The sequence below is a fragment of the Phacochoerus africanus genome, chromosome 2 (assembly GCF_016906955.1).
Source record: "Phacochoerus africanus isolate WHEZ1 chromosome 2, ROS_Pafr_v1, whole genome shotgun sequence".
Classification (NCBI taxonomy): Eukaryota; Metazoa; Chordata; class Mammalia; order Artiodactyla; family Suidae; genus Phacochoerus; species Phacochoerus africanus.
In genome coordinates this window covers 27,828,880-27,843,176 of record NC_062545.1, presented here as the reverse complement: position 1 = coordinate 27,843,176, position 14,297 = coordinate 27,828,880, and the positions used below count along the sequence as shown (strand labels likewise).

General features: G+C 35.9%; 1 protein-coding gene across 5 annotated transcripts in view; it reads right to left on the bottom strand.

Moving 5' to 3' along the window:
• Positions 1-2,672: 2,672 nt before the first annotated feature.
• The window catches only part of BCLAF1 (BCL2 associated transcription factor 1), a 30,688-nt gene continuing 19,063 nt past the window's right edge, over positions 2,673-14,297 (bottom strand). For 2 of the 5 annotated variants that reach the window (XM_047770118.1, XM_047770119.1), the window contains exons 10-13: positions 13,062-13,242; positions 11,867-12,013; positions 5,675-5,887; positions 2,673-5,262 (exon numbers count right to left, since the gene is read on the bottom strand). In XM_047770118.1, coding sequence (XP_047626074.1) covers positions 5,257-5,262; positions 5,675-5,887; positions 11,867-12,013; positions 13,062-13,242 — 547 coding nt within the window. In that variant the 3' untranslated portion in view covers positions 2,673-5,256. Of the gene's footprint in view, positions 5,263-5,674; positions 5,888-11,866; positions 12,014-13,061; positions 13,243-14,072; positions 14,236-14,297 lie in introns of those variants that run through there. The other 3 variants (XM_047770120.1, XM_047770121.1, XR_007133514.1) reach the window with 2 other exon arrangements.

Below are 14,297 nucleotides of genomic sequence, written 5' to 3'. Positions count from 1 at the left end.
AGCCTAAAATAAGGACAAAAGAGTTTGTAGATTCTTTGCTAGGGTGCTGAATTTTTTTTTTTTTTTTTTTTTTTTCTTTGCTAGGTCTGCTCCTGCGGCATATGGAGGTTCCCAGGCTAGGGGTCTAATTGGAGCTATAGCTTCCAGCCTACGCCACAGCCACAGCAATGCCAAATCCGAGCTGTGTCTGCAACCTACACCACAGCTCATGGCAACCCACTAAGCAAGGCCGGGGATGGAACCCACAACTTCATGGTTCCTAGTCAGATTTGTTAACCACTGAGCCACGATGGGAATTCCAGGGTGCTAAATTTTTTAAATAGGTAAGTGAACAAGGCATGGGATAGGGCAAAAAAAAAAAAGAAAGAAATTCATAGGGAATTCCTATAGTTCACTTTTACTAAGATTTAAGCAACTATAAAACATCAAAGAACTTTTAGCTTAAAAATGACAATTTTCAATTGAAAAATATCCCACAGGTGACAATTAGGTGAAATTTAAAGGTCAAGGTGCAAATTAAAAGACAAGTGCAGGAGTTCCCGTCGTGGCGCAGTGGTTAACGAATCCGACTAGGAACCATGAGGTTGCGGGTTCGGTCCCTGCCCTTGCTCAGTGGGTTAACGATCTGGCGTTGCCGTGAGCTGTGGTGCAGGTTGCAGACGTGGCTCATATCCCACGTTGCTGGCGTAGGCCAGTGGCTACAGCTCTGATTGGACCCCTAGCCTGGGAACCTCCATATGCCGCGGGAGTGGCCCAAAGAAATAGCAAAAAGACAAAAAAAAAAAAAAAAAAAAAGGACAGGTGCAGCAAGTGGGGCAAATGAGCATCTTTACCTCAGTTATCACAAGGGTGAAACAGTGCACTCTTTGATTCTGAAAGTCCAGTATCAAATGGAGGCATAAAAGGTAATTGTAGGCTGACATTAACCAGTTAAATTCTGTATTATAAATATCTTCTTATGCATACATTTCAGTGATGCTATTCGATTTCTTTTTTAAAAAATTCCAGGTGTGCTAAACATTCCCCTCATGGTAGCCTTAGAAGTACCCTGGAATCTTAAAAAGTTTCTAGTCTTCCCTAGTACACAAAAGACAATAATTATGACCTCCCATAATCAAGGACTAGATAAGATTGCAAGTAAACCACCATTCTGGCGGATGAGTAGTATTATTTTCATGTGGCTCTTTATAGGCCATGAAATTTCCAATTACTTGGAGAGGACCAAGAAATTTGTCATTGTCAAATGCACAGTTCATGCTATGGAATGTACATCCTTTCATCACCCAATTGTATAGTGTACTTACTATCATCTACTTTTATGAAAGAGAGGGCTCATTATCACTGAACCAGGAAGTTGGGAAACCCTGAGAGATTACTAAGAAAAATATGATTTCAACTGTGATTCCCTGGTTCCATAGGCACAGCCATAAACATAAAGCGACTCTTAAAAAAAAAAACTAGGGGAGTTCCTGTCATGGCTCAGTGGTTAACAAATCTGAATAGGAACCATGAGGTTGTGGGTTCAATCCCCGGCCTTGCTCAGTGGGTTAAGGATCCGGCGTTGCCATGAGCTGTGGTGTAGGTCGCAGACACGACTCGGATCTGGTGCTGGTATTGCTGTGGCTGTGGCACAGGCCAGCGGCTAAGCTCAGATTACACCCCTAGCCTGGGAACCTCCATATGCAGCAGGTGCGGCCCTAGAAAAGACTTAAAAAAAAAGAAAAAAAAAAAGACATGTCCCTAATAAATAAGATAGCATATTTTTATGTATGTTATGTATGTTCACTGGTATGTAACAGTGAAACTACCCAGTATAGCTAACCATACATATCCACAGCTTTTTATTTCTAACAAAGTTTTAAAGGAGAAACTTGCCATTTGTATTAGTCAAAATGTACATGTGCAAAAGCTTTTGCTTAAAGTTAGAGAATGGGAGTTCCCATCGTGGCGAAGTGGTTAACGAATCCAACTAGGACCATGAAGTTGTGGGTTTGATCCCTGGCCTTGCTCAGTGGGTTAAGGATCCGGCGTTGCCATGAGCTGTGGTGTAGGTTGTAGACGCGGCTTGAATGTGGCATTGCTGTGGCTGTGGCGTAGGCAGGCAGCTGCAGCTCCAACTGGACCCCTAGCCTGGGAATCTCCATATGCCGCAGGAGCGTCCCTGGAAAAGGCAAACACACACACACACAGTTACAGAATAGCTTATTTTATATTTCATAAATTTAGAGGAGAGTCTTGGTAATAATTACACCAGGTCTAACAAAGTGGAAAAAAAAACCCCACTCTTTTTAGTTATTAACTACTATATTCTTAGAAACAAAGAGAAGTGACACTAATTCTCCATCATTAACATTATGGCTGACAAGTTTCTGTATAACCATAGGAACAGGAGAGCTAGACTAAAAAATCTGGAATTCCTTGTCTAACAATGGCTTTGAATTATCTACTGTAAAATCTTCTATTTTCCCAGGGGAAGAAAGAAAAAATAGGAATTTGAGTAGTTTTATAAAGTATTTATCAACACCTCCCCCCCAAAAAAGTCACACCAAACCAGTAATTTAACTAACGGATGAGCTGGTAGTTTAAAATGAAAAATAAATAAGCCACTGAAATCAGTTGTATAGAACAGACACACAAACAGTCTCAAAATCAGGTAAACAGACAACAGCTACTACCACTTATGACATTTTATTGGCATATGACAATTTACAAGGGTCCCTGTTGCATTATACATCACACTGAGTAAGAATCGTTTAGCCATCTACATTAATTCTTATTGGGTATACTTTTACTCAAATTATAAATGAATTCCCAACACTTGATTTTAACTGTGACAAAAGGGAACAATAATAATTCTTTAACGTAGGCTGCAATTGGAAAAACAAACTTTACTTTTAATATTAAAATTTCTAGAATGTTGAAAGGTATACACACCTAAGGACTGAGTCATGGCCTTCTTAAACAGCTTTCTTAATCCTTTCTGGAAATATCCTTGGGTTCATTTTTACTTTCCTTCTCTAGGCAAAGGAAGTCTGTTAAGAGGTTATCAAAGAGTTGCTATTTTCTGGCAAGAGGAACCATTTACCTTTTTATAACGTGTCAGGAAGTATGGAGTTCAACTGTGGTTTTAAAAAATTCACACAGGCTCCTCTTTATATGCTTGGTTCTTTATATGCTTACCTCTAATAAAAGGTAACATCCACTACAGCATTCTACTGCAGTGTTTTCACAATCACCCTTCCTACTATATTCTGTGGGATACTCTTTCCTCAGTTTTACTTAACAAAAGTAACCAAATCATGTATATATTTGGGTTAAAATAACACATTTACTCTTAAAACATAACCTGCTGATGATAGGACTTAGGTAGCTTTAATCCCATTCTCTATTAAATAATTTCTCAGTCAATTCCCTTTTCCTGTTGTCTTAGGTGAAAAAGCAAAACTGTCTATAGTCATACAGAGATTCAGTATCTAACAAAATAACTGTTCGAATAAAAGCTAAAATTTATTTGTATAATAGAAAATGGTTGTGAAAATTCTGTATTGGAGATCAAACCCATGTTGCTTTAGTGTGTTATTAAGTATTATTCTGATTAGAATATTAGTTATCTTCTGATTAATGCAAAACATACTTGTTTTGACAGGATATCCTCTTCTCTAACAATTTCAGAAAGACAATATAGGAGAAATCATGCAATATTTAAGGATCTTAGGGCCATAAACATCACATATGTTGAGTTTTGTTTTCTATTTTTCCCTCTTAAAGCTCTTAACTAATGCCCCTGACTGTAATCAAGGTGCTAGAAGCATCGCAAATCATCAGTGAAGATAAAAAAAAAAAAGCCATACACTTAAGATGTTTAAAAGTTTAACAGAGTAAGCATTATCTCCTTTTAATGCAAACATATACAACTAATTCGGCTGCTGAATTAACAAGTGAAATTTGACTACTTTTATATATGCTCAGAGCAGACAGACTTTACACTGAAATTTACTATTTCCAATTTTCATTCCTTTTAAGAGATATCAGCATAAACATAAAGGTAATTCACGTCTGAAAGACTATCTTTCAGAAAAAATACAACCCTTGGGAAGAAAAAGAAAAACCCATTTTACACACTTCAACTGAAATATGGAAAAAATAAGAAACAAGTTAGATCAATGCTGTAACAAATTTCCTGTCAAATATTTTTATTAGTGACATTTGAAAAACAAGTTACTTAAAATACTAATGACGAACGGTATATTCTGTTCACCTATTTTTCCATATGGTTAGACTACAAAGTAATGATTCAGCTGTTCAAAAGCTCAAATAAATATGTAAGACATGACATCAGGTACACATCTTTTTAACGTATCAAGTTATTCTGCAGAATAATCCTCTTCCACACCAACCCCAGGATTACAGGTTTTGCTTTTTTTTTTTTTTTAAATAAGACGCTTGCTAAGAATGGGCTTTTTATTTGTATTACTACAAACCAATTTCCTCTCTCAAAGAATAGCTGATTCCAAGACCATGACTCAAACTTTCAAATAAGAATATAAAAAGAACATTGAATTTTGAACCCAAATAATAATAAAACATAAGAATGGTTTTTGTAGGCCAATGCTTTGAGTTAAAAAAAAAAAAAAGTATACTTCTCAATTTAACTTTTAATAGCTTGTACTTTTTAGCTACTGGCGAAGCTTTTCTTTTTAAACATTTGCTGAGGTGATATATTAGCAGAGTTTACCAAAGTAACAACTTTTTCCATGGTACACTTCAAAAATTAGTCACCCTACAATGTAGTGTGAATGAAGGAGGATGTTAAACATGTATATGACTGAAATAATTAGTGTGGTCTTTATAAACAACTGCTGTTCAGGGATTTGTATGTAGAGCTAACGTTTACTTCAGAATAAACATTAACAAACAGGGAGGGAAGAGAATCAGAACTTTCACAGATCTGTACTTGACCGTATCTTATAGACAAAGCAGAATTACAATGCATGTAACAAAAACAGTAAAAGTATTTTTTTAAAAGTTGATAGTTACAAATATGGTACGTAACAATTTTCTACTTTATTTCAGTACAATTTTCAACATACAGTCTACTATTTTTCAAGATATTTGAAGACTTAAAACAAAATTTCTCTAGACTACTTGCAAACAGTAAAATTTAAGTAAAATGCTTACATTCTTATTTGAAAACAAAAATTATGTAAAAAAATGGTGGGTGCAAGTTCTGTTCTCTGTTGCAATCTTTCAGATTTATTATTCCTAAAAAAAGAAAAAGAAAGTAAAGATTAGCAAAGATCTGAAGAGTAAAAGATGATCCAAAATAATCAGTTTCTAAAAATTAATTTACTAACTGGCCCACCAAACCTACACAAAAGAAAATGTTAGCATCACTAACAAGTTGAGGAGTTCCCATCGTGGCTCAGTGGAAAAGAATCAGTCTTGACTAGCATCCATGAGGATGCACCCACCTCACTCAGTGGGTTAAGGATCTGGTGTTGCCGTGAGCTGTAGTGTAGGTCCCAGGCATGGCTCAGATCTGGCATGGCTGTGGCAAAGACCAGTGGCTACAGATCCCATTGACCCCCTGGCCTGGGAACCTCCATATGCCACAAGTGTGGCCCTAATTAAAAAAAAAAAAAAAAAGAATCACTAACAAGTTGAAAATTTCTACCTTTTCTTCTTTGCGTCTGTCCTTCTTCTCTTCATTATTTTCCATGGTCTCTTCTTCATCTTCAACAATCCCATCCCCTTGGTATTTGTCATGAGTCCATTTTGGACTGCTACCTGATTTTTTGAAGTTAAAGCGCCCTCTGCCACGCTGAAAAGTACCACGACCTCTTCCTCTTTTGGCCCAATAATCCACACCATCATCTCTGTCATCATGCTATACAGAAAGGTTAAAACAATTACTGAAATGTCTTTCTTATAAGGTGGATGATTATATCCCCAATCATAAACCCTAGTGTAAACCTTCTGAAGACTGGGTACATGAGATTGGTACTGTTCTAAAACACAACAAAACAAAACCAATATAACTGAACTTTTCAATGCAATATACTCCATACGGAAAGCAAATAATTATACTCCATTGCTTATTACCCAAGCATTTGAGAGTTGCCCGATTTTTTGGAGAATCTCAACTACTAAATTACTGCCAATTTTCAAAATTTTTACATTTTTGCTTTCCATTATTATTTCAATCTACGTCCACTTTTTTATACACTGCATGTAAATGAGAAAAAATAACCAGTATTTTTTCCCCAAAAAATTACATTAGTCATAAATGTGACAAAGTATAAAAATGTCACTACAACATGAGTATCATTCACTAAATAAAATATGTGGTAAGAATTATACCTTACATATAGGAACAGATGTTTTAAAATCCTATTGATTTAAACTGAAACCAACACGTCCTACACATCAATCTTCTGGGCAAGGAAATTTCTCATGCCAAATCATAACAGCATGGTCTCTAGAGTAATACCTCAGTTTATTTCTTCTTCACTAACCTCAAATATTGCAGCTAGTATATCTCAACCTTAATTTTTCATTAACTTTATCCAAATACAGATGGTCCCCACATTACAGATTATTCCATTAATCAAAACAATCTGCAAGACTTAAAGGTAATTGACTTTGTGGATGAGTAGGTAAGTACTACCTCCCAAAACTAAAAACAAAAAGCCAAAATTCCCTTGTAATAATCTGCCACCCAGTTCAAACTCTTAAGTTTGTACCTACAAAAAAGGGAATGATGCCTTTATCAGACAACAGGAATAAGGCAAACAATGTTGCCTAATCTTGGGAGTACTGATATTGATCAACTGTCCGAAAGTCACTAAAACTTCTTAAAAATATTATGTGAGCAACTTTACGAAACATGGACTGTGCCTTTGTGCATATGATGTAATACAGATCACCCTCCCGCATGACTTGAAAAGTTCATACATATAATTAACAGACTACATCAAAGAGCCCTTACCAATTTCTAATTATATTTATCAAACCAATGAAAGATGACTGGCTAGAGGTGTGCCTGACTCAAAGAATGAATTTAGGAACTATCAAAAGTGTAAATTTCTTTTTTTTTTGGTCTTTTTGTCTCTTTAGGGCCGCGCCCACAGCATATGGAAGTTCCCAGGCTAGGGGGTCGAATCAGAGCTGTAGCCTCCGGCCTACGCCACAACCACAGCAGCAAAGGATCAGAGCCGGGTCTGTGACCTATACCACAGCTCATGGTGTTAAGTAACACCGTATTCTTAACCCAATGAGCAAGGCCAGGGATCAAACCTGCATCCTCATGGATGCTAGTCAGGTTTGTTTAACCACTGAGCCATGACGGGAACTCCCCAAATTGTCATTTTTAAATTTCATGTCAGAAAGTTTAATTATAAACCCAAAATAAAATTAAAAGTCTGACACTCAATATAAACAGTTAAGTAATTTCAGGCTCCCTTTTGACATTAGCAAAACTAACTCCATATAGTTTTTGGCTTTTGTGTTTACACAGTATTCAATGGATTTGTAGAAAGAAACAAGCAGGTTTTGAAGCCAGAGGCATGGGTTTAAACCTTGTGACTTTATTTCCTCATTTTATAAAAACAGATACTGTCTTGAAGGAACACAGATGATCTGTAAAATGCCAGACCCAGAGTCTGACTAGCAAGCCCTCAATCAACAGGGGTAATAATAATGTTTATATGGTGCTTATTCCTATGGATGAGGCACTGTTCTGAGGACTTCCTAAGTATTTATTCATCCTCACAACACCACTGTAAAATTACTAACCCCACTGTATTTTTTATTTATTTATTTATTTATTTATTTTTGTCTTTTTGCTATTTCTTGGGCCGCTCCCGCGGCATATGGAGGTTCCCAGGCTAGGGGTCCAATCGGAGCTGTAGCCACCGGCCTATGCCAGAGCCACAGCGACGCGGGATCCGAGCCGCGTCTGCAACCTACACCACAGCTCACGGCAACGCCACCAGATCGTTAACCCACTGAGCAAGGGCAGGGACCGAACCCGCAACCTCATGGTTCCTAGTCGGATTCGTTAACCACTGCGCCACCACGGGAACTCCTAACCCCACTTTATGTAAAAAGAAATTGAGGTACAGAAAAATTTAGTAACTTGCCCAAGGCCACAGAAGCCAGTCTCTTCCACTGCCCCTTATGCCCATCATTCACAGACAGGTATCCTGGTTGACAGTTAATAATTACCATACGAGGTAGCTAAGAGTTAGCTGAAATAGAAGAAGCAGTGGCAAAGCTAGATAGTATACTTAAACCAGCCCTTACTTTTAAACATACAATCATGTAAAACTAAAGAAAACTGCAGCTAGAAGATCACACTGTTTTTCAGAGGGTATCTCAGCAGCTACCTAAGTGACATTTTGATGCTAAGCATACTACCTGTTAATTCTCAAATTCTTACATGTAAGATTTCAGTCTTATTAAAATTTCTAAAAATTACTTCACAGATGATAAAGGTAACTGTTAGATATTTATAATACACAGCCAAAACTGTTAACAAAGGAAGCTATATTAGACCTTCTGAATCCTTTTACCTCTTCTTTGCAGAAGATGAAGTTTCAAAGAGTTAATTTTTTAAAGCTCCAAACCAAACCCCCTTCCCCATCAGGGATTTTCTTTTCCTCAGATGACAACATTGACTCAACATTGAGAACTTGCCCATTTCAGTACTTTCCCACTTGCTCCGATTCTTGATACTTTCACTTTCACCCCTCCACAGAATTTAAGGTTCTAAGACTATTGTCTTTCCTAGAATACTTATTACTGAAAATATTACCTCATCTTTGCATAAATCAAAATCTTGACAAGGGAAATTTCAGATTAAAAACACAACAGACATTACTATTACTCAGTACTGGAGAAAGAATGATACAGTGCTGTAAGAACCTTGGCTCTGGAATGCAAGGCATGTGTTCAAATCCTGACCCCACTCCTACTGGTCATGTACCTTTGGTCAGGCTGCTTAATCTCTACCTCTCTGTTTTTCATCTGTACAAACAGAATAATGGCCCTAATGCAAAAAGACTTTTATAAGCAAGAAAATTAATATAGGTAAAACACTTAGAATGGTGCTTAGCACAGTACATACACTCACCAAATGCTATCTATGCATTATTGTTATTACTAAGTATTAATGTTTCATTACTGTGGACAAATTTCCATACTTGTCGATTATTCTAAAAAAACCTAGGGGAATCTACTTTTGTTTTGTTTTTCACTTTCATTTATTCTTAATTATATTTCTAGTCTCAACACTAACTGTTGAAAAGTCAAGTATCCTTGGAGACTATGCAAAATATTGTAAATTTAAATACCAAAGTTGCCATTCCAATGACTCATTAAGAATCAAATTATTAACTATGAGAACCAATTTGTAAGAAAAATGTGGTATGTTAATTTTACTTCCAGTGAACATTAGTCTGTAACAAATGCACATGTCTTATACAGAAAACTTTTAAATATAGCCCAGAATAGCAACACATGTTATTGCTATTTATGTGGCTAAATTTTTAAAATAACACTCTTGATTAGTGTAACTAATGTTTAACATATATGCCAATCAAAAATGATTATGTCCCAATTAAAGACAAAAACTATGATAACAGATACTGAAAGAATGCCACAGAAAAATAAAGGTCTAGCCTATATTAAATATTTGCAAAATGTTGCAAGTGTTAAACAATTAATTACTATATACTTGTTCACCTCTCATTTCCCTCAACTTTTTGTCCTTTCACATTTGTTCTACTTGTATGGCATTTTCACACTCACTCACTCCTCACCTCACCTTTGAAAGGTTGGCCTTTTAATCGCTTCTCTTCTGACTGGGTGATATTATCATCATTATGGCTCTGTGACTGGATGGCTCCTAGATTTTTTTCTCTCTAGACATCTGCATTAGCAACTACTTACTGCACATTTCCACCTAATTTCTCCTGGGCCCTTCAATAACGGAACTTAATCTTCATCTCAAATAAGCTTCTTTCTCCTGTATTCCCTATCTTTGAGAGATTCCTTCTTCTCACTACCAACACCCAACCAGTGGGTCCATGAATAAGCCCTTATAAATGTTACTTTTCTCAAATCTAGCCTATTAGGCTCGGACACTCAATTATTTCTCAGAACTTTTTTTTATAACCACACTTTTCTAAACTCTGCTTAACATTCAAATTTATTAAAGGTATTGTGGCCTTCCACAATTTGGAAGTCTGAATTTTAGGGTTCTCTATGTCAGGATGTTTCACTCCTGCTTTCTTATAGTACATCTGCTCATCTTTTAAGCTCAAGATTCAACCTAAGTTCCTCTACAAAGTCTCTCCTAATCAGAATCTCCTTTGCCATAATCCACTATTTCTCCTCTGGGAGGAAACAGACCATATGTATTTAGAATGTTCTTCATTTACTAGTCTCTAAACCAAGAATCGGAACCATTTGATTTTCCATCCATAGCATAAGCAGTCAATTAATTTGTAAAATCAAAAAGGAGGCATCTTTTACTTTTGTCTTTCTGCCTTTTTCTAGGGCCAGTCCAGCGGCATATGGAGGTTCCCAGGCTAGAGGTCAAATCAGAGCCACAGCCACCGGCCTACACCAGAGCCACGGCAATGCGGGATCCGAGCCACATCTGCAACATACACCACAGCTCATGGCAATGCCAGATCCTTAACCCACTGAGCAAGGGCAGAGATCGAACCCACAACCTCGTGGTTCCTAGTCAGATTCGTTAACCACTGAGCCAAGACGGGAACTCCAGAGATAGATCTTTTAAACTTTTCTGTAACTGAATCAAATGCCCTCACTTTCCAGATTGTCAATTCAAACAAATTTTTCCTCACAGGGACATATGCTATGCAAATATTATGTACCATGTACTCTATAAAAATTTAAACTTTTTCAGATTCTTGGTCAAAGAAGTGGCAAATGGAAATTTCTGAAACAACTACAATGCCCATTCTTCAAACAAAATGTACACTTACTTCAGAATCCAGCTCTATACTCTAACTTAGCAAATGTAATGGACAGTCAGGTTAATTCAAATGTATTCATAAAAAGCCAAATGAAAGACATTTCTATAAAATCCAGTACTATTTCCTTTTTGTTTCAACATAAACTAGTTTTCAGAAATAGCCTCTGAAAATGACTTCCCTGAGAAGCTATGACAAAAACGAGTATTCCTGGTAGTAGTTTTTGACATTTTTCTTAAGTGTCTCAATGCAGGATGAACCATTTTTCCCTACGCCAAAGTGCAGAAATTTTTCATCATTACCTAGAGAATCTTTCAGGACCCACCTCCTCTACCTTCTTCCCTTGGCAAACTACTACAGAGAGAAGAGCATTATAAGGAAGCACAAATTAGTGTATCTAACAACTTTCCATAATGTAACTTTCAATCTTCCTTCTACTCAAATAAAAGTTAGCAGCCTCCTGAGATCCTTAATTACATATACTGTGAAAGATCCCTTCTCCCTATCTTAAACAAATAGCTAAAATGATGAAAGGTAAATCTTAAATGAGTTTCTACAACTGTCACCGTCTTATAGACAGATAGGAAATAAGTTAATGTCCTTCTCTGAATGCGGCTATAAAATCAGGTATATTTTTACTTTACCCTGATCAGCCCATAGTTGTTATCAATAAAGTATAAACATGACTAAAGGGACCCACATTTTCAAAACTTCAAATCATCTGGGTAATGATTTTTTTTTAAAGGTTTCTCATATTATGGTGAAATCTTCTCACAGTAGTGAATACCTGTGCTCAAATGAATTCACCCAGTATGCTTTGAAAATTAATGCAAACCAAATAAACAGAGATTTCTAACACCCACCAAGAAGTACTTCTTGCTCTTTGGGGTATATTCTGGATCCCATTCCTCTTCCTTCGGTCTCTTTTGAAAAGTAGTATTTGAGTTGTTTGGACCAGTATTTGTCCCAGCAAAAACTCCTCTGGCTCTTCCTCTGCCTCTAATTCGAAACTGATTAACATTAACAAAGTTGTTTAGTAATGAAATCAAAAAGTATTAAGTTACATGCAAACTCTAATTTTACTGCAGTAACGAAAAACATATTCCCTAAATCCCTTCCTAAATTATCAATTTCATAGCCACTGAGGCTGGAAAGGGTGGCCATTTTATACCAGTAAGGAGACAAAAAAATTCTGCCTACTGAAAGTTGAGTAGGTTAAGAAGAAATGCAGTCAACCTAAGTGTTAGAACACTGCACTTTCATGGACTGAACTAGTATTTCAAATAATCAAGTCGGTTCTTTTCCTTTTTACTAGCCAAAAGTGTTGTCTAATTCCTTGGAATTACACAGGAGTCCCAAGTGTTCAACTACACTATTACCATATATGTAAAGCTCTTCTCTTTCCCAAATGATTTAATTAATGAACCCTACTAATAACCAGCTAGATACTTGCACAAGGTAGGAAACCTAATCTAGAAATCAGACTAGAAGATGCACTACTATAAAGTCATTACATTAATAATTGTAATGAATTTATGGGATCATGGGAATAAAGTATATGCTACATAGAATAAAAAGAAGTTATGATTTCTAAGATTGATAAACACAAATAAGAACTTGAAGAAAAGAGGCAAAAACGAAAATAGTTGTTAATACAGAGATTAACATGGATTTTTTTGTTTCAAATTGTCTTTTCAAAATTAAGTGATTAAAGAAATGGATCTCCATCATTAACATTCCTTGACTCTTGGGTCTCTAAGCACTATGTACAGTTAGTTATAAAATTAAGAAAAGTACCTAGTTCGTGTAGATGCATCTAAATCTCAAAATGGCAATTTTTAAAAAAAATCATGCAAAGCATCATCCCAGTTCCAGCCCCTCCTCTCTTCTAAATGGTATTTCTTAATGAAGGTACTTCAAACACCATTTCATTTTTCAAGACTAATTCTGACCACAGGAGTAATGACACACAGTAATGTCTAAATCATATATTTTACTTTGCTTATGCACAGTACTCTAAAGTTCTATAAAATGAAGAAAGAAAATTTTATTACTTACAAAGGTTCCTCGTGGTCGGCTAACTCCTGCAAAGCCGGAGTATTCTTTCAGTTCATGGTGAGTTTTAAATTCTTCTTCTCTTTCCTTCTTACTCTCCTTTTCTTCTCGAGAACTGGGAGAAGAAGGTGATGCTGAAGAGGATGAAGATCGAGAATGATCCTGCTCTCTACTTTTATGTTTACTGCAAAATAAATAAAGGAAACAAAACAAATGTGCTATTTTTAAAAAGATTAAGAGCCTGTTGAATCTTATAATAAGAGGGATATTTTTCAAGTCAAAAAAACTATCCCCTTTTAAAATTATTACATAACTAAAATGACTGGGTGTCAAACTTTGAATAGTCTGTTTCCATTCTCCTTCAATATTTGTTTTACATCACTACTGAAAAAACATGTTATAGCCTGCCAGTAAGAAACTAGCAGTCTGGAAACTTCAAGAATAAGGTTCAGTTCTTCAATAATTTTAACTTATGTTTTTATTTTAAGGAAAGGAAGAGAAGAGTAGGAAAAAGGTAGAATGTTCTTAAGGGCATGTTTCGAAATAACTGCAGTTTGTACACTCTGGGTGAGAAGAGTTAATATGATTTGGGCCATAACTCCGTTATTGAAAAAAGCATATTATTACAAATACCAGTCATAAATTTAAAAACACAAGTAAAACCCACCATATACCTAATGAATAGCAAGAAAAACGATTATCTATGATAATTAGAAAAACAATTATCTCTGATACTTAGTATTCTTATTATTTGACTCTACGATGATCAATTTTATGTGATTCTAATGCAACACTTGAAAAGGTCATACCTGCAGTAACTCTTACCACTTCTAACAGTATCCATGGAAACATTACTTTGAAAGACTAATACACATTGCTATTTCATAAAAACTAGTCTTCCTCCCCCCATCTCTCCCAGGTTAAAACCACTAGGTATCAGTTTAAAATTCTTGTACTCTGGGTGTTATGAGTTGAAAAAGTGCGGAATCAAGCATAACGAACCAAAGTTCTTACACAAACTGTTTCTAGAAATGCACTGCATTGAAGTCCAACCTCCTGATGTAGCCTGGATAATAGGACACATTAATTTGTCATTTTTTTTTTCAGTGTTAGCTTGCTATTCCAAAGTTTTTGTCCTCATCCACCATAAGCCGTGTAAAAGACAAATACATTTTTGCTGTAAAACAAATAATTTTAATTGTTTAAATTTAAACATTCGATTATACAGTCAAAATTGAA